The sequence below is a fragment of the Dryobates pubescens genome, chromosome 11 (genome assembly GCF_014839835.1).
Source record: "Dryobates pubescens isolate bDryPub1 chromosome 11, bDryPub1.pri, whole genome shotgun sequence".
NCBI lineage: Eukaryota > Metazoa > Chordata > Aves > Piciformes > Picidae > Dryobates > Dryobates pubescens.
The window spans coordinates 25,993,189-26,019,401 of NC_071622.1; the positions used below are offsets into that span (position 1 = coordinate 25,993,189).

Consider the following 26,213-nt stretch of genomic DNA (forward strand, 5'->3'; position numbering starts at 1 on the left):
GTGTATATATATGTATATATGTATAGACACACACACATATACTCACAGACTGTTCTTTGCAGCTCTGGCTTTAACTGTATGAGTGCTTGCTGTACCCACAGTGTGCATACTTTTCTTGCTCCCTCAAATATGAATATTCAAGCTCCTGTCTGCATCTTAACTTGCATTTATACACTCTACAAGAATGACGAAGACTTAAGTATTTGGTTTGCAGTTGTCTCACCCTCTAGTGGCAGAGAAGCCTTAGTTCTCGTGAATGAAGAAGCGGGATACAATTTCTTTTTCTTCCAGTCAGATGTGCTGTTTTGCCTTATTTACAGCAATCTGATAAAGAACTTAAATAGTTTTATTTTTTTATAACCCTTCAGATCATTGTCTTCAATATGTGTCCATCAGTTTCGATGGAGCAATGCAAAATATGCTGACCTGCAGGCACTGAAATTATTAAAAAGGTGCTAATGAAGGGCAGTTTGTGCTCAGATGTACTCCCTCAGTTATGAGAAATGACTGTGACTAAAGCCTTCCTATGCCACCGCAATTAGTAGTAGTATTATGCTACTGCCTGAAGACTAACAGAGATGGAAGCTCCTTTTTCCTGTAAACTCAAATTCCCTATTAAATTTTCATTAAAAACCAGAAAACAGACACTATTATTTTGACCCCCCCTTAAAATCATAAAGCAAAGGTTTTTATGAAAATAGAATGCTGGCAAGATTTTAGATGAAAATTTAATACATTTCCTATTCAGCTTTGGGAGAAAGGAAAAAAAAACAACACATTATTAAGTAGTTATTTTACAGGATTAGATCCTTTGAAGCAGAATTAATTCAACCCTGGATCATTAAAGTTGGCAATAGTTTTATACTGTTTGGTATGTACAGTTGGACCAAAACAAACCATAAGTAGCCACAGACTAAATGGAGAACCTGAGATACAACTCCTCTGGAAATTAGCTCCAAACATAACTTACCCTATTAAGAGGAAAGGCCTTTGTCCATATTTTAGAGAAGGACGTGTGGCATACAAACCCTCAGGAAGCTTGGTAGCTTGGTTGCCAGTCTTTGCACAATTGTTAATTTCTTTCACTACTCTTAAACAGTTTTTAAAAGTCATAATTCTTACTTCTAAATATGTTGTTGCTGATAATCAGATAAAGCTCTACCATGCCCCATGAAGCTTTGATTTTTCAGTCGATTAACAATAAGCATATATTATGGTGCATCATTCTATTGCCTGTATTCCCCATTATGATACATCATTTTCTTGCTATTTGGCCAGACTTTGGACACTTGGACAGTAATTTTGCTAGGTCCAGAAATCCTACTGGCATTTTAAGTGAGAAACTCTCCTAGTAGAGCACAGAAAATTTTACATCTAACCACATTTACAGCACTGTGAAGCAACCTTAAGAGTCATGAAACATTAATGGTTGCTCCAAACACCCACATTGTTGAGCACTCACGTAGGAATTTGAGCAACATTGAGATTTACTAAATCCAGAAAGCCCATATTGTAGAATTAGAATGAAAAATAGGGTGAGCAGTCCATGCAACATATGATGCCAACATTATTCCAATCATGCAGCAGCATTTTCATAAGAATACTGTCACACATTTGCACAGTTATTTTGTGGGCATAGAGATCAACAGTTTCTTCAGAGATACTTCTGCAGGAAGCAAATCTTCAGAGAAAATAGTTGATAGTTACAGGGCCCAAGGTTTAGGCTCCAGAGTGAATCTGTCATCTTTGGCCATGAAGTCAGAGCATAACCTATTAGCACACAGCTGGATACAGTCATTGCTGAATGAATCTGAAGTCAGGCAGCCTCACCACCATGCCATATGATCTAGGGTGCAAATGCTGCCTTGGGTACAGCTAGTTCACTTAACCTGCTGCCCTACTTGTTGAATACTTTCTCAGTTTTCTTATGTAGTTTGAAAGTGCCTAATAAAAACGTTTTACTTAATGTTTCCTCATATATAGATCTCAAAGCATAGATAATTGGAAACAGATTACATCAGCACATACCAGCAAACTCATTCTATGTATACATATATATGAAATACCTTTCAGTAAAGAGATTGAATTCTTGTGAATGGGATGGGTTCAATTACACCACAGACTTTGATCCTGTTCACAATTCCAGTGTGAGTTTGGACAAACTTCACTGAAGTGATACAATTGCAGGCAAAGGTAAAAATAAGAAAAAGCATTTCAAATTCAGAGCTACGGCAGAACTCCTTTGAAGAAAGAAGATGCTATTAGATAGGTGGCTATCTACATATGCTGTAGCTGTGTACCAGCCTACCACTCTTATTCTCTGCAGAGTCTACATAGTGAGTATTCCAGTCATCTAAATAAGTCCATTAGAAAATAACAGTGCAGTGTCTGTGTGCAAGAAACAAACCATATAATAGTCTAACAACAATATTATGTGTTACATTTGTCATCATACTAGGCAATTTTAAGAATTTGTGGATTCCTGTTTCCCAGTGCTGTATACTGAATTTCACTTTCGGCAAAGCCGCATTGATGATAACAGAGCAGGATGATGTACTGCAGCAGTAGCACAGAATTACCTATGTGCAGGGAAGAGTTCCCCAGGATCACAAGGAGCACTGCCATCACTCCTTGCTCTTAAGGGCAATACTGACACCTGGTTAATGCCTGTTGCACTCCCTTTGGCAGGCTGCTGAACTTGAAGGTTGCTGTGAATACCATTGATTAATTCCAATCATTTACTCTCTGTGTGTAATGGCAAACACTTGCCTATGATCCTATTTCCCTTTCAAACAAGATGCATTGCAAAATTAGGGCACATGAATGAAGATTACAGAGACTGCGGTTTGGAATCTGAAGGTCTACTTGTCTTGCAAGTTGCTCAAGTGCAGACATTATCTAACTTGATTAAAGACAGTAGTGGCACTAACATGTGTAAGGTCACAGCTGACATTCACTGCAAAGGAGCTCACACACTGGACAACACAGTCTTCCAAGGACCTGAGCCCATGAACTCTTCAGTTCATTACATACCATTTTTTCACTTTAAATGTACAGCATATAACACCTCCCTCTGGGAAAGACATTTATCTTTTCACTCTCCTGTTACTGTTCTCCAGTAAAATAATAGAGCATCAAAGCTTATCTTGTACTAGGGGTCAGACTAAGTCTGCAGAGGATTCAGACCACATTCTGAATTTCATCCGTACATGGCACAGTGCAAACAGAACATTACAAAATGGTACTGTGTATGCCCATACCAGTATTCTGTCCTCAGACATGAATAACTGGTCAGTTATCCAAACAGTGTTACTCAGGAGAGAAAAAAAAAGCTTTCTGCACAATCCAAAAAAGAAACCTCTGTGAACAGGAATAACATTAGCACTACAGGTGAAGAACCACCCTAGGACGTACTCCCTTATTAGCCAGAGAAGAAATGGCAGCCTCCATTCTGACACATGTCAGCATCAGTGCTGAGCACAGGAGCAGTGATGCGGATACCAGCATGTGTTCCCACCACTGCGTTTGCTCTCTCTGCATTTTACAGTTGGAGTCAATTGACAGTCACCACACAAGGGGATTTATGCTCTGGGCAAACTATTATCCTACTGAGGTGACCATGTGGAACTGCACGTGGAGGGTGACACTGGGTTCTAAAAATGCTGTAGCGTGGTTGTGAAGGCATTGTTGGTCTCTGCTTACCTTTCAGGCTTTGAGTTGCCTGAATGTTTTTGTCTAACGGAAAGGAGCCTGAAGGCACTTTCACTGGGGAGCAGGAAAATTAGGAATTTTTAAAAACAGAACAACCTGGAAACACTGGCTTGAGTTCAAAATAACTTTTTTCCACAGTTTTCTAAAAACTACCTAGGTTGGTTCTTGCTAATTCTTTTTGTGATTCAGATGGACTGAAATCCCCAGTGCTTTGTATTTATACATTGGTAGTAAAACCCAAAATCTGGGCATGCTTTATTGCTATCTCTGTCTCCCATATAACTACTTTAAAGCTGTGCTGAATATTAAGTATCATAATTTAGAGGCATAGAAGAAATAACATCTGCTGTAACCTGAAATACCAAAAGTAGGCCTTTTCATTCCATGCCAGTCAGCAAATTAGTAACATACGTGCAGAATGGCAGTGACATACTTGCAAAATATTCAAGTTACAGTTTCATCCTTTGACCACTGGTACTCTTGGCCATTAATCCAACTGCTTTCATTCACTTCAATGCTAATTCCTAGGCAAATATAAGCAATTGACAGCAAACAAGGCAAAATTCAACAGCTATGAAGATATTTCACTAGTACTCTACCAATACACCTGAAAATCTTTAAAGCTTTTTAAAAAGAAAGTAGAGTTGGTATAAATTATACACTACATTCTGATTTTATTGCTTTATGCCTCCGGTTAAGTCCAGTACTGCAAATAATTCCATTTAAGTACATTTCAGTGGTATCACACAGGATAAGGAAGTTAAAGACATGCATAAATGTTTCCACAACCAGGATCATAGCATATGGATGCAAGTTGGAAATAGAAAAAGGACCTTAAATTAGTTTTCCTTATCAGGGTTCTGCTGCCCATTAACATTATAGTGTGTCACACGGAATGGTGCGAGGCAAGATACCTTCTGGAATCCCTGCAGCACACCATCACAAGTCAGGCTCAGCACACATAAATGTGAGTATTTTCCTTCTCACTTAATGGCTCTGAAGTCAGAGCACATTGGCCCCACATTTGCTGGGGTAGAGGTTTCATCCCCTCCACCAGCCAAGATTCCCAGGCCTACACTTCCCCAGCCCAGAAAGCAATGTCAAGTTGTCAGAGGATGGTGGATGCCTAAGAGAAGGAAGGTGCCTGTAGGCCCTGTGGAAGTCACTGCCTCTTGCACAGCCCACACAGGCAGGCCCCACAGGGTAAAGGCCCAGACCTGCAACACCAGACAGAGACACAAAGAGTGACCAGGACCTCAAGGACCAGGATGCTGTCTCAGGTTTTATTTTCTAGAGAACTTTAACAGGCATCCCAAACTCTGTGCTGGAAGGAAGGGGGAAAGAACCCTAGCTGTAAAGTGGAGCCATGAAGGGGAGGGAGGAAATTACCAAATTACGAAGTATTCCTTTTCTTACCTAAAGCCCTCTTTGTCCAAGAGTCCAGCAGCAGTCTGGGGACAAAGCTGGGCCTCACAACAACTCTGCTGAAGGTAGGGTCAGAGCAAACCTGAAGCACCTGCCTCAGGCCAGAGCCTAAATGGTGCTCTAAGCCTGGACAGTGAGGGACTAGGTGGGGCTGGTGAGGGACCATTAATACCCTCAGCCCAACAGGCCTCTTGAGTGGCTCCAAGTAGACAATAGAGGCCTAAGAATTAATAAAAGTTACTTGAGGAAAGAAGCCTGGCGTAAGGTCCATTCAGCTCTAGGATTTATACCTGGTAAAGGATGTCATAAACAAATGCAGGCTGTGCTGGTAAGATTGCCTGTGCAGTCCTGCAGGGATTGGTTTTACACAGGCAAAAATGGTACAAATGAAACACAAATGTTCAAAGATACTGGGAGGTGGGGGGATAGTAAAAGAAACCGAAGGATTCATCTTGCTTCAAGCAAGAGGTTTTTGTAATGAAATCATGTTTAGTTTAATAGCAAAATTCTTCAGAGGCTGAGCAAGACCTTTGGAAAGTAGCTATTGGAGAGTCTGCTTCCAAAAAAATATGGTTTCCACTCTTGCTTTTCTCATCGGAAATCAAGCAAATACACACACACACACACAGAGACAAAAAGGAAAAAAGAAAAGAAAAAAAAAAAAGAAGAAAAAAAAAGAAATAAAAACACCACACAAAAAAAGCACCAACCACCACCAGCAAACCACAGACCTCTGGGCATTTTTAGAACTGTTCTGAACTGAATCTGAGGTCTGTAATATTGTTTTTTTCACTGATGTTATGCAATACTTAATTTTACAGTTTCGCTGAAGATTCAATAGTCAAATAGCCCATTAAAAGACTAATCTTCTGTTTCAGACAGATCCAAAAGAGGAAATCAAGGAAATGTAAACAAAAACCTCCAGATTTCAGCAGAATTCAACTGTCCCTTCTGGAAATACATTGAATTTAGATAGTGTGAATACACAACTGTACTCCTGATTTCTCCAGTTTCGATCTGTTGCTGTTATAATACAATGGAACATTTAAAAAAAAATAAAAATCTAAGGATCTAGATGTCATTTATAAAATATCTGAGTACTACAAGTCATATAGTCTTTTATTGCTACTATTTAGTGGTAAAACGAGATTTGGGTCCCTCCACAGCAAGATTGTTTTAAGCTTCATATTTTGAGGTATTAATTACTGTGGATTTAATGGCATATTAGTGCTCTGTTACAGGTTAAATACAGAAGAAATTGATTTATTCAGGACAATTATAATACTGCTGAATGTAAGAAGCACTCCTGAACAGATAAACCATTCCTAACATTTTGTAGTGAACAGCAGAATCTCTAACTTTTTAATTTATTCATCAGATTCACAAAAAATGTATCTGACCAAGGGTTTCATTATTAAGAAAAGTTTTGACCAAATGGGTAAGAAAATTACTTCAGATGATGTAGTTACAGCTTTTCTCTGAAATTTGTGCACAAGAAGCAGGGCATCTTCAAATGAAAATGCATAAAGAAAGCAGTGGTTTCTTTAAGACTGACGGTCAGAGCCTCAACGCAACAGCATTTTATATTAAATGTGCTAGCAGGCACATAAAAACTGCAGTCCCCTTCATGTACTTTACAGTGTCCATTTTAGTTTCTTTTCTGTAGCCCACTTTTTCTTATAAAGTCAAAAAGTACTCTGCTGGGCAGCTAGAAAAGAAAGTGAGGGGTATTGCCTAACACAACTACAGCCCAAGCAGTAATTATGCAGGTATCTTGCAGTTGAACAATATTCATCTCTAGACTGACAAACTTACTTTACTGTCCCTACAGACACTACATGCATGGCTCCTTGCTGGGATGGAATATAAATATTTGCTTGGTGAAGTTCATTATTCTCTATGAATTAAATATAAATCAAGAGCCTGTATATGTTTATGTCCTGAGATATAATGGTAATCAGTGCTCCTAGCTTTCCTGGCATTTCATTTTACTTTACTAATTTTAGGGTATTGGGCAACATTTTGTTATCTTGCCAAATAATTCTTCCTTAAAAATTATATTACAGATTGTTCCCTATTGCATCTCTGTTGTGGAATCAAGAGGTACATGGCAACAGCAAGCTCCTTGATTGTTTATTCTCAGGTAAGTTCAAATTCCTCCGAATAATGAAATAAGGAATCAGGATGATGAACAGAAAACTGCCACACCTCTCCTAGTGGCTGGTTATATTTACAGTCTAATAAGTGTTTCTTAGCCTGTTCTTTCCCTTTTTATTTGCTATGTGCAGCAGTCTCACAGATTCAAAACACTGTGCAACCATTCATTCTCAGTAATCTGTATTGAATTATGTAACTGAAGTGCAAGAGAAGTGAACTTTTCTAACAGTAAAATAATTATTGAAAGTATTTTTATCCTTTGTTAAAGCCCAATTTGAAAAGAGTGCAAACTGTAAAATAACATTGGTTTTTTTTTCGATTTCCATGAGACCTCCATTTTAGCCCTCTGCTCCTTGCAGTAGCAAATACCAGAAATTTCAAAGAATGCTTGCTTCCAATCCCATTTCCAAAATCAGAAGCACACTGGAGCCAGAAATGAGTGCAGCTAAAAAGCTGTTATGTCTAATATTAATCAAATGGGTTCAAATTACAGCTGAATATATTTGATATAATTTGATATGATAAAATCAGTTTGTAGAGGGGAATACTCTTACACTAACATGCAAACCACAAACTCAATGATTGCAGTAGATTTGTTTTTCTGGATATTACAGGAAAAGCAATCAAAACACAGTTAAATGTTTCAAGCACTACATTTTTTTGGTCCAAAGTTATGAAAAGGAAAAAAAAAAGGAAAAACAAAACAACAAAAAAAAAGTACAAATTCTTAACAAAAACTACTCTGGAGAAAATGTTTCACTGTAGAGCATCAAAACAAAAATTATGACCACTGCCTTTGCTAGAATGCATAAGCATTGAGAGTTGCCTCCTGTAGATTTGAATGACTTAAATAAATATGAAAGTACTGGTTATCTGAAGGCAAGACAAGGATATGTGTATAGGTATATGTCAAGATAAGTCTGTGTCAAGTGAGAAGTGCAGAAAAATTGTTCAGCATTGCAGAATAACTGAATAAAGTCTCCAACACTATAGTAGCTTCTGGAAATTCCAGGAGTATAATTTGTGTCCTGTATTTGGGTGAAGCAGGAAGAAATAGTTTGAAGTCAATTTCATGCATGTGCCAGGTGCTTGAATTAGCAGCTCTGAAGAATGAAGTCCAAAGCAGAGAGCAGCATGGCTGTCCTATATATTCTGTCTCATTCTGAAGGTTATTCTTTCTTTAGAGACAAGTGAGTAATTTAATCTCTATGTTCATTCAGATCCTGGCTCAAAGCCAACAGAATAGGAAAGAGAATATTCACCAGTTTCAGTGGGCTACGGTCTGAGCCTCCTGTCATTTGACCTGGTCCTGCAAGCCATTTCTCTGCTGAGTAGTTCTGCGTGTTCTAGGACTGCACAATACGAGTTCCTTTTCAAGACCAGGAGCACAAAAACATGCTGTACCTAGACGTGGATATGTATCCACTAGAAAGAACCCCCAACACATTTTTCTCTTGTGAGAGTCCTGAAAATTTAAATTTGTCTTGTATTCTCTCAGATCTTGTCTGAAACTATTCCTTTCTTTTTGTCTTTCTCATGTAATAATGCCTTTCAACATGTTTACTGTCTTAATGAACAAGACAGTTCTTTATCTTCCAAAAAATTTGCAGTGGCTAATGAGGTCAATCAGAGCACTGTGCACAGGACTATCTCCAAATAAACAGTGTTGTTTGGGAAAACTAAATGTAATGTCTCTAGTCAGCTATGGAGAAATAAAATTGTCCTGCTTTTACTTTAATCAGTGACAATTTTGCCATTAACTTCAGTGTAGCTAATATTTCACCAGGAGTCTTTAATCAATTGATTTTTCTAATTTAATCTTGTGAAAAAAAGCAGCAAACAGACAGTAGTTTAAAGTAGAAATATGTCTGTAAGTATTAAATAAATGGGTGAAGGAATCTAACTTATTAATGAATGCCGTGACTTATGAAAGAAAAATCATGATACAGTACATAGGTTTTTTTCTTGGCCCTAAACACCATCAAGTTCTTTACCAATTTGAATAATAGGTATTTGTAATGTTTTCCTAAAGACAATAGGGGGGAACAACATTGTGGCCGTGACATGAATAATTGCTTGCCTAGATTTACTTACTTTCTGCAGTAATAAATACACATAAGGCTCAGTTTAAGCATTTCACAGCATACGTAAATTTCTGATCAAGCTGATTTGAATTAAGTCCAGCGTGCTAACCTTTTTCAATAGAACTTTACAACAAACCATAAAACTGTTGTTTAAACAATGCTCCCCATAATTGCCACCAATAAATGATACCTTTTTATTGCCGTTAGAAAACTCTCGGTTCCCAGTTTCCAGAGATTGTTGCAGTAATCTGTACAGAACTTTGCGTTACGCTGTTAATAACTGTACTCCTTTCTTTCTAGAATTCAGACTGGAAAGGTTTAAGAAAACATGCAAAATGCTGAGGATACACGTAAGTGAAATATTTAATGTCCATCATTCATAAAAGTTACATTGTTTACATAGGGTTCATTAGTATATCATAAAAATGTCATCTTAATGAAAGATTTTTCTGGCAAGTCTTTTATATGTTAATTTGTTTAACATACGCTTTGGCTATACAGCTAAAGAGGAATATATTTTTAAAAAATCTTTCTGCAAATAGTTGCTTAACAGTTACAAAACCTCTTTACTAGGAATTGGTTATCATTACATTTGCTCATTGGCTTGTAAAAATCATCTGTGATTTGGACTGGGGGTCTTAGGACCATACTTGCTCATTGCATAGTGACCATGTAAACAGCTCAGGGACCCACAACTTATATCCTTGTACTCTAAAAGTCATTGAGGATATTGCATACTGCACTGCTTATGTTTTCTTATACTGATGAAGAATTTGGGGACCATTTTATTGTTGATGCTGATGGGAATTTTAAAAAAAAAAAAAGGCATGTCAGTTTTATACAAGAAGTTAAAAAATTAAAAAGTTAACACCAAGGGAAAGAATTCTACACTGTGCAACAGTATTGCTACCTCATCCTTTTTGTGATTTTAGGTATATATAACATTGGAACTGCACTGTACTGCTTCTTTTCAAAAGAAAAACTTAAATTAGTTGGAACAATTAGCTATATGCTTACATAAAGTTAACTATGTTTGCATCAAATAAAATGTTTATTAATGAAAGCTATTATACAAGAAACATCAAAGAGAAATTCATCATACAGAAATGTACACTATATGTGACAGATGGAAAAGTGCATGCAGATTTGTCTCAAAAAAAAAAAAAAAGAATAGTTCTAAAGTTACTGGGTTTTGATTCCTATGATCTCAAATGAGTGAAAAGTTCTCTTTGAATTTACAAAAATCCATTTAACAGATATGACTAGTACACATTAGCAAGCAAGTGGAATGAATGCACTCAGATTTTATTTTACAAGTACTTGTGCTTGACAAATGTGATTTTTGTTTAAAGAAAAGTTTTCTTCAAATATGGGTTGGGTAGATTGCTGCCAGGTTGCTCTGGTTTTATACATAGTTTCTCTAAATTTTTCTTTAATACCACACAATTTGTTGAAACCTTCAGTTCTGTTAATTAGACACCATAAAATATAACATATGTTTTGTTAACATTCAGGAAATGACATCAAGTCTTTTATTTTATTTTTTTTTGGCTCAATAGATTTTTAAATGTATGATTATCATAACCTAATATTGTCTTTGTCTTCACTGCAGTGGATTTCCGATCAAACTTTTCCCCTTCTTTTAATACTTTAGGGAATTTTCAAACGTCGGGATGTTTGGCTGTAATGCCCCATGATTTGTTCTCCCTGAAAGAAATCATAGTGACAATTTATTAAACTACAGAGCAACCTGGCTTTTCGGGGTCTGCAATTCTATTTTGTGTTCAATACACCTAGCATTAAATTGTGATTAATTTCATCATATTATTTAGATTATATCTGTCATGCAATTACTTCAGCTGCTAGATTTCTGGCTCTTTTAGAAGTCTAAGACAGGGTTTCAGTAACAAATCAGTGGGCATTACTTTGCATGTTCAAAAAAGGAGGTCAAAGGGCTAAAATCTAAATTGCACTACCAGTAGCATATACATTGAATATGAAGAAATTGAAAACCTAAGAAGGAACCAGATTTTAAACTATGTTAAAGGCCGTGTTTCTGTGTTTAATATCAATTGTTCACAGGTACCATAAAAAGCAAAGAGACTCACTGGTACATGTAGACTTTAAAGTAAAAGAAAAAAACAAAAACCAAACAACAATCAAAACAAAAGTAAAACAAAACCAGCAAACAAACAAACAAATGAATGAAAGAAAAATACAAACAAAACCCCAAACAAACAAAAAAAATGATGGGAAATAAAACTCTTTAGATTCGAAATGGTTTATTCACACAAATTTAATAGGATATATCACAATTGTTTGGTCCATAAATATTTAGGGGAAATAGTTTCTATACAATGCATTTATCAATAAACAAAGAAACATGGACAATTTTGCTAGACCACTTACTGTACTATAAACACGAAGCTCAATATATAAGATTATTGGATTTATCAACTATATCTGAAAGAGTGCACAACTGCTTTCTATGACATGTTTGTCCCCTCTAACAGGATACACCATAAAAAGATTTTCAGAAATAAGAGGTAAAACAGTACAAAACTAGTGAGGTGTCAAAAGGGCTTAAAACAGTTAATTTAACAAACAACACATATATCCTGATTTTTCACAAACTTACTCCCAAGGTATATCATAAGGCACATAGTAGAACTGAGTTTTAATTAGTCTACTTAATAAAGTAGATCTCTAGTACCATATATTGTTCTGTCAAAGAACAAAATTTATAAGTATCAATATTTTTACCTGTAAAAGTGTATTAATAAAGATCTCAGCCTTACCAAGGTCGTTTGGTCTGGTTAGTGGTAAATGCCCATAAGGTAATAGAAATAGGAAAAGTCAAGATTTAATATCCGTAGAAGATGGTAACCATACTTGCTAAATATATAATGGCAAACACACCTTTCTTCTATTACAGTGTTAACATCTCTTCCATCATCTTTTTTTAAAAATAAGCTACTTTTCTGTGCTAATTTTCTAAAAACCCTGAGCAAAAATTACAATAATGCACTTTAATGTGGGCAGTGAACTGTCAATATGTAACCACACATTTATACAGCCAAAAAGGACACCTTTAAAATATATTAAATAGCCACTTCAACCACCAAAAAAGAGATTTGATGGTGTCTAAAGAGTGGGGTATGTGCAAAGTTATTCTTAACAATCCACTAAAAGCAAGACATAGATCTTGACTGGTTTTTGTTTGTTTTTGTTTCTGAGACTCTCCACAATCTAATTGGTGTTCACTACAATAAAAGGATACAAATGAACATTCACCACTGCCCAGACCATTCAGACTTTTAGCTTAAATAAAATTAAAAAAGAAAGATCACTATTGTAAACTAAGAAACTTATTGATCAGCATCCACAAGGCTTCTGAGTTTATCTGCTTTAAAATTGTTCACCGCCAATTCCTGGGTTTGTAAGAATTTTTGCTGACATTTTTCTCTTTCACACAAAGTTTGAAAAGTTAAAAGTATGTGTTAGAGATATTGACGAACTAAAGATTTCAAGTTCGTGTGTTAAACAAAGTGTCTGATACAATCGCAGGAAACATCTAAAGTAAATTCAAAATGGTAACGAAGAAATTGTACTGAAATAATTTTCCTTGAACATCTTAATAAATTATATTTTGCTTATTTCCATTTTCATTGAAAAAAATGTATCAATTATCAGAAACTTCCTTTAACAGTACACACGTGTACAACTTTTTGGAAATTATTTTTGTGCTCACTAAGGTAGCTGGGCAGCCTCCTGTTTGCTTTAATGATACAGCACCAAGGCCACGTAGTGAACCACTCTCTTGTAAAAATAAATAAATAAATAAATAAATAAAAGAAAAAGAGAAAGAAAAAAAAAAAGACAAAAATTAAAACCCCTCCCTATGCAATATTTTAGATCATTAGGACTCCTCACTTGAGTTGTTGTTGTTATTATTATTACTTTAACAATATTTTAGTTAGAGTGAGCTCATTCTGGAGGGCATTTTCTGCATCTTGCCTCCTTAAGAATATGCAGGACACAAATTTGGAGACTAATAGCCTGATCCTGCCGTCCTCACCCATGTGCACTCTCATCACTGGGTGTCTCTCTCCAAGCCCTCCATCCAGGTACAGATTTCAGTGGTGGCCAAGAAAGTCCCAGTGAAGAACTGGCAGAGGAGCTATCCCAGTGAGACTTCCCAGTTCTCAGGAAGGATCAGGCTTGTGACCAATGCATTAGGAAAAATCACTGGTACTTCCAGCCTGACTGTTGCACTTATTAGTATAATTAATTTTTTACTCATTTTTCAACATTTAAAAAATAAATCATGAAAAACTTTTTCTAAAATAAACTCAAATTTGGGGCATTTAAATGTGGCAAGTGAACATACAATCCTGCAGCAGTGTTCTACTCGCTATAATTAAACTGATTTTTATGTCGTTATCAAGGCGAGAAAAGAATTTCTTTCTTTTTTTCTTCTTATTTTTTTTTTAGTGGTAGTAATTTTTTTCAAGGTTGTGGAAATAAGTAACATACAATTTTAAGAGGCACTTATCAGAGTGAATCATAACCTTCTCTTCAGTTACTTGATTAATGTTAAAAAATTGAGTACAATTTAACAACAGTAAATGTTCATTTCTAATAGCAACATATTATTTCAAACTCATTTGCCAAGTGGCTGCAGATGCTACACATCAAGCTGTTTATTTTCCCAAATAATTTTGTGGGTTTGTTGTTGGTTGTTTTTTTCTTTTTTTCTTTTTCTTTTTATTAAAAAAAAAAAGGCTTGAAAATAATAAAAATAATAATAATAATTAATAATAATAAAGAAGAAGAGTAAGAATTTTTTTAAAATAAAATAAAATAAAAAATAAATGAAATGTTAGAAAAGGTTCGTTAAGGTAGTTTGTGAGGGGCTCCCGGATTCGTGGCTGTCCAAGTTAGAGGTCACTGATGTCACTACAGTGATAGTGGGATTGGTCAGGTCTGTTAAAGTGGTCGCAGTGCCGGGTGGAGTGAGTGCGCCGCTGTCTGCTGAGGGCGGTGCCGGAAGTGAGGTGCCATCAGCTTTATCGACACCCCCATTCTCCTGCCGCAAAAGGTTCCTTCTGAATTTGGCTCTTGCGTTTTGAAACCAAACCTGCAAACCAATCCCAATTGATTTCTTTACCGATGTTAGCTTCGTTTTGCTTATTTTTTGTCTTTGTTCTTGCTTTTAAAGTCATTTTTTGAAGTCTGGTTTTTGTGTGGTAAATCAGCTAAATCACTTTATAGCTTCCTTTGCTACTGGTGATACTCTTTCACAGGTGGGACCCTGTGTACAAAGCCCAGTGCTACGGGAGCTCACTGGAACATTGCAGCCCGGTGTCCAGACCTCATAGAGTAGCCTTAAAAAAATCTGCTCACTCACTCACTAAAAGAAGGCAACGTTCTTGATGGCCATGTAGTGTATTCTTGGGCAGGGAAGGGTTGGGGTCAAGATAAAGATTGAGGCAAAGGGTGAATGAGCAGATTTTTTTGTGTAGGCTGAAAATTTGCCTTGATGATTTTAAAAGAGGAAGGAGGGGTAATTACACTACCCCTGTCATGCAGGTTGTTGATATGGGTCACCTAGCCTTTCTGTTCTGTAAGGTTCACTGACAATTCTTTAGGTGACATAATACGGACAAGGAATTGCTGCAAATAGATTCTCCTTCTACCATGATCACTGCCCTTCTTTGACACTCTGCACATAATACACACCTCTCTTTAACTTCACTGAGCTAGCAGACGCTGTATCGGGACTGTTTTAGTATAATTTGTTAGGCTGTCCTTCACAGGGAAGTGGCTTTTTACTGTATAGCCCCTCAATTATAATAAGTATTAAGAGAGGAAGCTGGTTGGTCATATTGGTCAAAATTTTCTTCCTACATATTGGGGAAACTGCTTACTTGAGGGCCACATCAACTACTTCAGGGGAGCCCAAAGGCTTCACCCAGTGTGTACAGAACAAGTAGATTTGCTGCCTCTGTTCTTAATAAGGTAACCACAGAGAGAGTACATATCCCAGGATATCTCCTGGGTTGGCAGGCTCTGGACATGGTTTCCTCTTGTTGAGGATGCAACTAATTACAAATCACTTTTTAGTATTTGTCTGCCTTAGGGTGATAAGGCATACATTCAGTCCTCCTGCCATGTAATACCTATCTGCACACCCACTAGGGACACCTCCAGCAAAAGTACTTCTATGTATATTACACATAAGGGAAGTGCTGTTGACTGGCAGGGGTAGGGGGAAATTCTGTCAAGCCTGTAATGTGGCTTCTTACCTGCAGAACTCTTTTGGTCAGGCCTGTTTTCTGGGCAAGCTGCTTGAGGTCCTTGGCATCTGGGTTGTGGTTGATAGCAAAGTAGGACTTCATAGTACGAAGCTGGTGGTGTTTGAAGGAGGTGCGCATACGTTTTGTCTTCTGGGATGGGGGATAAGGCTGCTGGTCTCTGTCCAGGTGATCTGCCTCATTCTCATTACAACCTGTTCAATTAAAAATTGAAACAAAGAATTAATGGATATGCATCATGGGGGATAAATTAATCAAGGCAAAAATCTTGAATCATGTACTGTTAGGAAGGCAGGAAGGAGAGAAGGAAGGCAGGAAGGAAAACAGGAAGGCAGGCAAGCAGGAAGGAAGAAAGGAACAACTTAGACAGTGCAAAGATAAGTACAGATGCGGCAACTGAATGAGGCCAGAAAGATCCATAAGGTGATCTTTCCCTATTCTGGAAACATGCTATGTCCCCTGGGCCTTTACCTACTAAGAGGAGACTTAGAAAGTTCTTTCTCCTTTGGCATTTGTTTTCAAACAAGTCTTTTCCCTGTGGTGATGGTTTTGCTTTGGGTGTTCAAAGAGTCATTTGAAATCTCATTCAGATTTTGAAATCTCATTCATCGAAACACTCTTATCTTGAGAGAAGAACAAAGGTCAAAGAGCATTTTTAATGTCCCTGTGCTTTTCCCCCGAATCACTAGCACCTATACAAAGAGATGTTAAGACAGTTCACCAAGAAAACATAAAATCTGGAAGTTTTTGCTGAATAAAATGAATGCATTTGGACTTTGCCCGGGAATTTATAAGAACTGCTGAGAGACCTTTTCCTGTAAAACATGTCTAGAAAGCAGTTGCATCAAGGCTTGATTCAGTCCCTCAATCTCAATCCCAGTCAGTAGTGACTTACTTCGTGCTGATTTAGGGCATTTCTATAAGCTACTGGCTCTGAACTTTAAAAGCTTCCTGGATTCAGGATTTTCCAAGTGTTTATGACAGATTACTTTGTTTCAGATTATTCTCTCAGGAAGTGCAACTGTATGGGGACCATAGCATCTTTGACCGTAGTGTCATTATTGAGGAAAGAAATGACAGTATTAGCAAGAAAGACATCTATAGATTTATTTTTAAATTTAAAAAAAAACAAAAAAACAAAAAAAAAACAACAAACAAATGGATTATCAATCTACAGGATCTCATTTTATAAAGATAGCTCAGTCACACAGGAGAAAATTAATGGTGTTATCATAGCAGGGAATATTAATTAAATAATAGATAATTTAAAATGTTCCAGAGTGTCTGTAAACCAGACCAAATTTCATCAATTGCTCATTTGAATTTTGAACTACTTTCCAATAGTTACAGGATTATTTACTCAGCCCAGTTGATACCCAGTTAAAAAAAAAAAAAAAAAAAAAAACAGAGAGAAAGAGAAAAGAGGAAAGAGAGGGAAAACACACAATGCAGACAGACTGACGTTGACAGTGCTAAAAGCAGAGGCAAAGCAACTTGAAACCAGGAGAAAATAAAAATCCTCATGAACATGTTTTTTGTCTTTTGAATTATAAGACAAGTCAACATGAACAGATGCTGAGAAGACAACACTCTGACAGAAAATCAGGTGAATATTTAATTATAGCCAGATCTGATTCTAGTCTGGGGGAGAAGTATATCTGCACTTTCAAACAAAATTAAGTGACACTTCTGAAAACACCAGGACTTGAAAGTTGCCTTAAACACAATTTCAGACCAGATTCAGATTGTATTTACTGCATGTTTTCACAAGCAATCACACTATCTTCAGTCAAACTATGTGGGCCATACCTTATGAGTTGACATAAATCAGAGCACTAGAATTAAGTCCCCAGGTTTTACTTCAGGAAGTTTCAAGCTGTTTGTGCTGTGTTCCTTGGGTTGCTCAGGTTTACAAGTAGCAAACATGAACTTCCTTGGGCTCTTCTATCCTGCTTATTGTCTTTCCTTCTGCAATCCATTTTTTTTTGTCCACAATATACTTTATTTTGGCTTTTATTTTCAAGAGAAAATGGGAAGAGAGTTCCAAGCATCCCTAGACAATCCTAGTTTATATCATGATTAGCTCACTCTCTATTAGATGTGAGTGAAACAACATTATGTGGTTTGGCCACACCATAGAGCAGAGTTTTATGCTATCTCCTCGAGATCTAAGAGAAGCAAAAAACCCAAGCAAGACAGTCTTGCTCATTTTTTTGCAGCAGGATTGAGGGGTTTAATTTTGCTTTGGAAAAAGCTAGAACAGTTTGCTTTTCATTGCCAGGAATTCTTCAACTGAACTCTTCATAGTTTTTCACACATACATATAATGAAATAATGTAAACGACTCTTTGAGCAACAGCTGTGTAAAATATTTTCCTAGGGAAATCTTCTTCACCATCTCATTTCTATATCCTGTGGGTTGTAAGTCAACACAGTTTCACTCAAAATACATATTAATTCTATGATATAAGAGGTAATATAGAGAAAGCCTTGAATGTTTTAAGTACTTTTGAATAGTTTCTTCCATTTTTCACATTAATTCCAGACAGCTCACAAATATGAATGGCTTTTAGCTCACAACATTTTGAGTTATTTATTGTTGTGTTTCCACTTTACAACCAAGAAGCTGAGAAACAGAAATTAAACTCCTAAACAAAATACAGAATAAAAAGGCTGTTTCAGATCTGACAACAGAATACAATTTTCCTTTCTGGCCCTGTACTAGGCTCCCCTACAGCACAATGTGCACACAATCTGAGCTGGGTGCTGCTGGCTCGCTTGTGAATGCGGCTGGGTTTATGCTCAGCTGGTGAGGTTTGTAGCTTAATCGGAGTTAGTGCATTGTTTTGGGTTTAAAGGCTGGATTTGTTTTCCTTGATGGCTTGCCATATCGATGGGGACACCCTAGGGTATAACTCTTTCGGTGGGATATATCTTTGGTTTACTGGGGAAGTTAAATTCGCCGTTCTCAGCAAACACCGAGTGACAGGAGTAAACTTGCGCTGTCTGCTCAGAGGCGGAGGCGGTCCGCCGGCAGATGGGCGACGGGCAGGTCAGGGTTGTGCCTCTGACCTCAGGTCTCCTGTGCTAGCCGCGAGATGCCGGGGAGCCTGGGCAGGGGCGGGAGAATCGCGCCACCAGCCCCGTGATCCAAGCCGCGGTGCCGGGCCGCGCCGGGCTCGCTGTGGGAAGGGCAGCACGGACCTCAGCCAGTGCCCGGGAGAAGGGCCCGGGGCAGGCTGCGGGGCGGGTTACAGGGTCGTGCTTCAGGGCCAGCCTGTGTCCCGCCGCTCTCGCTGGAGGCGGCAGCCGGGTGCCCAACACTTAATCTGCTGTGGACTGAGTGCCTTTTGAAAAAGAGTACGTGCAGGAGCCATTACTGAATCATAGGGCAGGGACGAAAACATGCGTGTAGGAAAGTGGCCACTAATGATTTAGAGGTTGGCGGGGGGGGTGGCATTTCTTTCGAGAAGTTATTTCATTTATGGTAGCTCGTTCCTTAACTGTTACAAATTTGTTTTACTCCCCCCTGGATCTGGAGCCCAGTGGGTCAATGGGCTGGAGTCCTTTGCACCGAATGCCCAGTTTGGCTGCAAACTGCATCTTCTCGAGAGCCCACGTGTCAACCCTGGACATTGCTAGATAACAGTAAATAGATAGATAGGTAGATAGATAGAAGCCTTAACAGATTAAACTACTCATCCATCTAGCCTGAGCCCAAAACATCAGTGTTGTTTGGGATTTTTTTTTCTCTCCTTTGCCTGGAGGACTCTGCGATATCTCAATTCAGTGAGCTGTATTTTCACAATGCTTTTGAATCTCGTTTGAAGCCAGTGATATATTTTATATTCCCCGTTTCGGTAAAGAGGTAGATTTTTAAGACTAGCACACAAAAACTGTGATGGCGTTCTCACATAATGTCACTCTTCAGTCCTGATCTGAAGTTTAAAGGATGTTTTATCACATCCATAACTTTTCATCCTTCCCTAATTTCTGATCATAATTCTAACAATAAATTGTCCCTATACATTTTTTCATTAAGGGATGTGGGGGACTGGGGTGACGGTGCGCGGATCAGGGACAGCGAGGACCGAGGGTCGGGCATACGGGAGTCCACCGCTGGAAGCCGCGACTGAATGAATCCTGGCTGGACTACAGGTTCCCTTTTCTTTAGCAGCTTTCAGGATTGATTGGAAACTGCTCCATAGCCAGGGATTCCAATGTCATCTTCAATTAACAAGGAACAATTAGCGCAGTGATTACCCTGGCTCCAAGGTCTACGCATCAGAGGAGATGAAATAGCCTCGCACAGCTACCCAGTTCCCAGCTAAAGCCTGTTTCACAAGCAGCCCCGGAGGAGGTGCTGGGGGAGGGATAGAGAGGGCTTGCGGGCGGGGGGGGCGCGGCGGAGGGCTGCTTATGGTCTCAGAGGCTGGGGGGTTGAGCTTGGGTGGAGGGGAGTGCTCCGCGCCGAAAGCAGTGCGGTGTTGCCGACCTGCGTTTGTTGGAGGGCGAGCTACGACCCATCTCCCGGCTCCCGCAAGGCCAGCGCTCCCTGCCCCGGCCGGAACCGTCCCCCTTTTCACAGGGAAACACCTTGCACTACTCTCGCTGACCGCACTCTTCTTTCCTCATCACCGTCCAGAGGAAGCTCAAGTTTCGCTGAAGAATTTTTGGGGTCGGTAACTTGTTAATTCAAATGTTGCCTTACTGCTTTGGTCTTCCATCTAATGAAATGACACTTAAACCACTTGATCATACCTGAAACTCCTTTACCTCGACCGCTTAACGCTGTGTTTAAGCATGGTTTGACTACTTAAGTGACTGGAGTTAGGGAAGAAATTTAATTAGAAGCAACACTTGCAGAAACTCTTCCCCTTAATTACATTTGTTAAGGCTTGGTGACAGGCAAGAACGTTTACTTGTTGGCCTCCTGTACAGTTTGATAGTTTATGTGCCAGTAAACAGGGTTATTTAGCCTAAAGAATTAGCTACTATAAATTTAGTATCTATATCGAGTTCTGTGTATACTACATTGGCATTGTAGAAGATATAACTTCTACTATATCTTTTTCCTCTTTTTTTTCACAATCTGTTTCATTATTCCTAATTTGAAGTCTAACAGATTAAGTGCATTTTGCTAATAAACTACTATTAATGATATCATTATCTCTGAGGTTCCCATAGAGAAAGAACACTGTGGGTTTGGGATGCCCTTTTTTTTTTCCCCTTTACCCTGGGAAGTTGCTAAGTTTGGGTGTTTGACATTAATAGACGAAGACAGCCTTTGAGGAAGGCTGCTGTTAGCTTTCTTGCAAACACTCCAACCCTCAGAGGGCTGTTTGTTTGATTTTCCAATGCTTAAACAAGATTTGGCCTGGCTGAGTTATTCATGTACTGCCTAGCTGAGGGGAAGTCCAAAAATACTCTTTTTGGATGAACTGGGTGATGTTTGGTGTGTGTTTCCCACCTGAGTTGTAGTTGACGATGTCCACTCCCAAGGCAGGGCTTTTTCGTTTCCTGGGCCTCCCCTTCTGGACTGTGCCAGTGCCGTTGAAATAAGGCAGGGCCAGCCCTCCACTCTTGGCAGCCAGCTCAGTGTAGCTCAGCTGAGGAGTATATTCTCCTTGCAAAAGGGACTCAAAGTGGGCCCTGCAGTAAACCAGGTTGTCCTTCATGCCAAAGTGATCTCCTGTGGTCAGAGTCTTGTTGCAGGTGGTGCAGGTGAAGCAGCTCAGGTGATAAACCGACTCCCTGGCTCTCATGACCATTTCAGAGGCTGAGATCCCAAGGTGGCAGCGGGCACATCTCTGCACGGAGAACCTTCTGAAAGAAACAAAAAAGTGGGCATCAACTAGAAAGGGAAAGGCAGGCCTTGATTCAGTGCCGCCAATCTTCCCTCACGGCCACGGGAGGTCGGCAGGGAGCTGTCCCCTCAGGGTCGCGCCCTCCCCGGCCCCGGGACGCCCCTTGCTGCCGGCTGCGGCCCTTAGCCCGCCGGGAGTCGGTGCTCCGGCTGTCGGGAATGCCACCGGGGAGCCGACGTTGAGGTCCCAAGGTGAGCGCCCTACACTTTCTGCCAGGTTGACCTGTTCGCTTAGAACCTTTGCAAAAGCTTTCCCGCTGTCCGTGTGCTTGAAAGGAGGCGGGCCGGGGGAGAGAAGCCCCTGGTGCCCTGCCATCCGTGTAAAGACGAGACGGGCTGCGTGGAGCTGAGCCCCGAGACACGCAGGGAGTAGCAGTGCCAGCTCCGGGGCCCGGGAGCCTGGACCCCTCCGCGGGGCAGCCGCGCGGCTGGGCACGGAGCAGTGGGCTCCTGCGCGGCGCGGGCCCCACCACTGCTAGCCGCTCCAGCCTCAGGGCCAGCTCCCCTCCCCGCGGAAAAACTCCAAGCTACGAACAGAAGGAATCTTCTGCTGAGTCTTATGCTGCTCTTTACGAAAGGAAACCGCAGAGCAGCGAGAGAGCCGCGGTCTTCCCCTTTGCCTGTTTGCGTACTGCCACACATGCTCAGTCGGCGTGTCCCCTGACGATCCGTTCAGTTCTTAAACGTGAGAGACTTTTCGGAGGGGACACGTTTACAGGATTAAGGAATCGCTGACTGCGAAAAGCTACCTTTGAAAGCCCATGTAGAGAAAAGAGTGTTTCGGTTCATGATGCCTTGTTAGAGGATGTGCTTTCGAACCCATGGGGACTGATTGCTGTACCTGTAATAATCCTCCTTGCAGTAAATACTGCCGTCCTTGGCAAAGCAGGTGAGTTCTGACTCCAAAGCCAGTTTACATTCACAGCATTTAAGACACCTGAGGTGCCATTGTTTGTCAACAGCCAGCAGGTAATATCTGTCTGAGATCTTGCCTCCACAACCAGCACACAAAGCAGGCTTCTCGGGGCTCATTGGGGGCATGTTCTGCAAAACAACCACACCACATGGGGATGAGACGGGGAGAGAAAGACAGACAGGCAATGCAGGCTGGAGAACGGGGTCCTTGCACAGGGCCCGGGGCTTGTACAAAGAGGCTGCTCTCTGGGACCAAACTGCTTCCGCTGGGAAGTTTGAGAGGGAACCGAGACCATCACTCTTAGGAAAGTATTTACCGCGATTCAACCTTCGTGTTTATCCCATTAGGACTCTCCTAACGATCTAATGTCATTTCAATATGCTAAGGCGACTGATTAGGCCTCAGTAAGAAAAGCAGAGCCCCTGCTTTTCTGAAGTCCCAAAGTTGAAGTCTGTAGCTTCCTTGTTACTTTGGAGTTTTGATCTTAGAGCCCACCACGAGAACGACATTTTAAAGTATATCTAAAACATGGGTTTGCTGCATCAAAAGTTTATGGCAGAGGGTGCAGGTATGCAACTATTTCTCAGTTATGTTTCACACGTGCTTAAACCAGCCAAATCTACTTCTCTAAAGAAAAACAGGCCACTTGAAACAGAAGAGAAAGGAGACAGGTGAATGGTGTAAAACGCAGTGAGCACAAATGCTCACCATCCCAGCCAGGGATGTGGACAGAAAGGTGAGACAGGCTGGTTTCAGCTGAAACTAGCAGCTTTTCATCAGCAAACTTCCTCAAGTTCCCATTAATCTGCTCCCCACGAGGGGTGCCGCTCGGGACAAAGAGAGACTGAGGGACGACGGAGACAAAAGCTCTGCCGTGAAACTTGGGGCAGTGCTTGCAGATAACTAACAAGGAGGAGAAAAAATCCCGAACGTCTTGTTCTAAAGTCTCGACTGTTTTAAAGTGGCAACTCCGTATTAACTTTCCCATCTGAACTTGTGTTCCTCGCACTTTTTTTTTTTCCCCAGCAATTGAAAAGGCGAATTGAATTTACATTGCAAATCCTCGTATAACAAAGAGGGAGTTTATTTAAGAGAAGGGAGGAAGGACCCTTCGTCTCAAAGCCTTAAAACAGTTTTCCAGGCCGTTACTTTGTGTGCAGAGCCTTGTGTGCGACCGGCGGAAGCCCTACGAGTTGGAGAAAGGAGATCTCACTTTTGCATAGAACACAGCGTGACGCTCAATTTCTCCGCCATCCATTAGTACATTTATGCAGACTTTGGTCCTTTGACTAAGAAAAGAGGAGATGTTACTGCTAAGCAAAGTAGTCGGCGGGCATAAGATTCGGAGAGAGTGGTGCCTCTTTGTATCAATCCCATACTTCGGACCAAAAATGGTTACGAAAAGTGAGCGGTCGCGGTTTGCGGTTTAATTTAGGAGGTGCCAGGAGTGGGGAGGGGGGGAAAAAAAAGTAAAGTACACCTCAGAAACTTCAGCTGCAACCCTCCTCGAACGGGACAGAGCGGCTGCAGCGAGCCGAGGAGGAGCAAAAGGCGGCTTCGCTCTAAGGACTGAAAACCCGTCCCTGTTAGCCTTTAAAATACTTTTCCCAGTCACTCCAGAGAACAACCGCAACGACAGCAATTAGACAAATGCATAACGAGCCTGACTAGCACAGCACCGAACGTTACAAGTGGGTTTACAGAGAGCCTCGAGAGGATTTCTACATGCGAAGGGTGACAGGGAAGGGGCAGAGGGAAGCAGACCCTTTCTCTTCCCCAAAGCCAGGGTCCATCCCGGTGCGGGTCCATGCTTGCAGGGATTCCCTTTCAAAGAGTGCCAACTCCTTTCTTACCGTTTCTCGGCCGTTCATCTGTCCCCCTTTGGCCAGGCGGGACTCGGTCTTGGATCGCCTCTCCATCTCCTCCATGATTCCTTGGATATGGCCTCCGGAGATCCCGTGGAAAAGCATGGCTGGGGGACGGAAAGGACAAGTATTTTCTTCTGTTCTGCACCCCACTATTTCCATATACAGACCCCAGAGTCTTTAGATCATCCAAAATGTTTACACCGAGGCGCACAGCGCAGGGAGAGAGGTTGCAACAGGAGCTTCTCTTTGCACAAGCACCGAGGGCTTCCTGAAGATGTGCAGAAAACAAACAAGGGGGAGAAAATGTAATAATAATTAATTTTAAAAATAAAATAATAAAAGCGAGCTAAAGGATCTGTTACTGTTCTGTAGAGCTAGGGCTCCTGACTGGAGATACTTGGGCTCGGGGCAGTAGAATCGGTCGGGAAAGGATATAGTTTTGAATACAAAGAAAGCAAAAAGAAGTGCTATTTTCAGCAGTCCCTGGTTGCTTTAAAGTTCCCAGTGCCTGTAGGTTGGATTTGGGACTGCTGCTTTCCGGAGCTCTGTCCAATTTGTTAAGAGACTAAAGCCAGCCCATTTTTGATAATTTAGTAGGAGGAGTTCTCTCCGTTGAGCTGCCACTGATTTTTATTCAGACAACAAAGACCTGTCATACTCCTCTCAACCCCTAGTGATGGGCAAGCAGTGACAAACATTGCAGTCGGGGCTGTGGGTGGGGTGGGGTTTATTACCTCCCCCAAACACAGAATCCCGGGAGTTGGCGAGGACGGTGCCTGGCGAGGGGCAGGGTGGCCTGGGGGACCTGCTCCTGTGCGGGCCGCTTCGCACCGGGGGAAGCTCCGTTCCGCGGCCCCGCTTCGCTGCTGCTGGCTCCACCGCAGAAAGTGAAGCGGGAGGAGAAGCACTGTTTGTGGGGCAGCCGAGGCAGGACAGAGCGGCCGGACCGCTCTCCGCGCCCCCGGCCCAGGCGGCCGCGGAGGGGGCTGTTAGGCGGGACGACGGACGTAGGCTTCGGGGGCCTGAAGGCACAGCGTGGCTCTTCCAGCTCCCGGGCTGGAAGAGGGGTTGCCGGAGCTCTGTTCTCCCGGATGCGGCCGGGGACCCCGCCAGTACCCGTAGTGGGACCTCCAGCACCGTCCGCGGGCAGCCTATGGGGTCAGCCCCGGCAGCCGGGGGAGCGAGCGGGCGCAAAGCGGTCCGGGGACGTCCTAGGGGCTCTCTCCCCTTACCGGCTCTCCGGGTGAGGATCGAGAGTGATCACTGTGCAGGAAACGGGTCGATGCATTCCGTCCCGGCTAATCTCTGTCTCTGCTCCCCCGCTCCCCGCCTTTTCCCTTTTTCCCACTTACTTTTCACACCACTCTTCCTTGCCTTTCCCTGGAACAGCTGCCGGCTGTTTCCTGACACCTCGATCCCTACTGAAGGATCTTCCTGGCGGCAGTTCTGCTCTCCCTGGGGGACGCTCCACACCAAACTCGAGCGCGACTCGTGAAAGAAGTACCCCAGCCCCCACTTCCTTTGCAAAGCATCCCAGAGACATCCTCAGGGGCTACTCGAGTCACCTCTTCCATGTAACCCAAGATTCAGGCAGCCAGTTTCCTCCCTTCTCTTTCCCTCTAAGTAGCTAAAATTAATGTTATTTGCAGATTGAATGTTGCTACATTCCTCCGAGTGCCAGAATACAGCTCATAAACCAAAATTTCACACAAAGATGAAGTCAATCAAGTGAAATAAACTGGAATTTTTTTTTCACTGTTGGCACACTAGACCCTGGACAGCAGGGCTGCTATTTACTGTAAGTAATGTAATTAGCCCTTTTGGATGGAAATCAGTGTGTTGTATGTGTGTGTGTGTGTGTGTGTGTTT

The 26,213-nt window shown here is 41.1% G+C and overlaps 1 protein-coding gene across 1 annotated transcript; it reads right to left on the reverse strand.

Annotated features, from left to right (window-relative positions):
• Positions 1-13,323: 13,323 nt before the first annotated feature.
• Positions 13,324-26,008, reverse strand: LHX9 (LIM homeobox 9). Its single transcript, XM_054165021.1, is given in 8 exon segments — positions 13,324-14,517; positions 15,686-15,888; positions 21,165-21,520; positions 22,402-22,604; positions 24,330-24,448; positions 24,544-24,612; positions 25,697-25,795; positions 25,798-26,008. Coding segments are annotated over 8 exon segments (1,428 nt in total). The 5' UTR covers positions 25,919-26,008; the 3' UTR covers positions 13,324-14,259.
• Between the last annotated feature and the right edge of the window lie 205 nt (positions 26,009-26,213).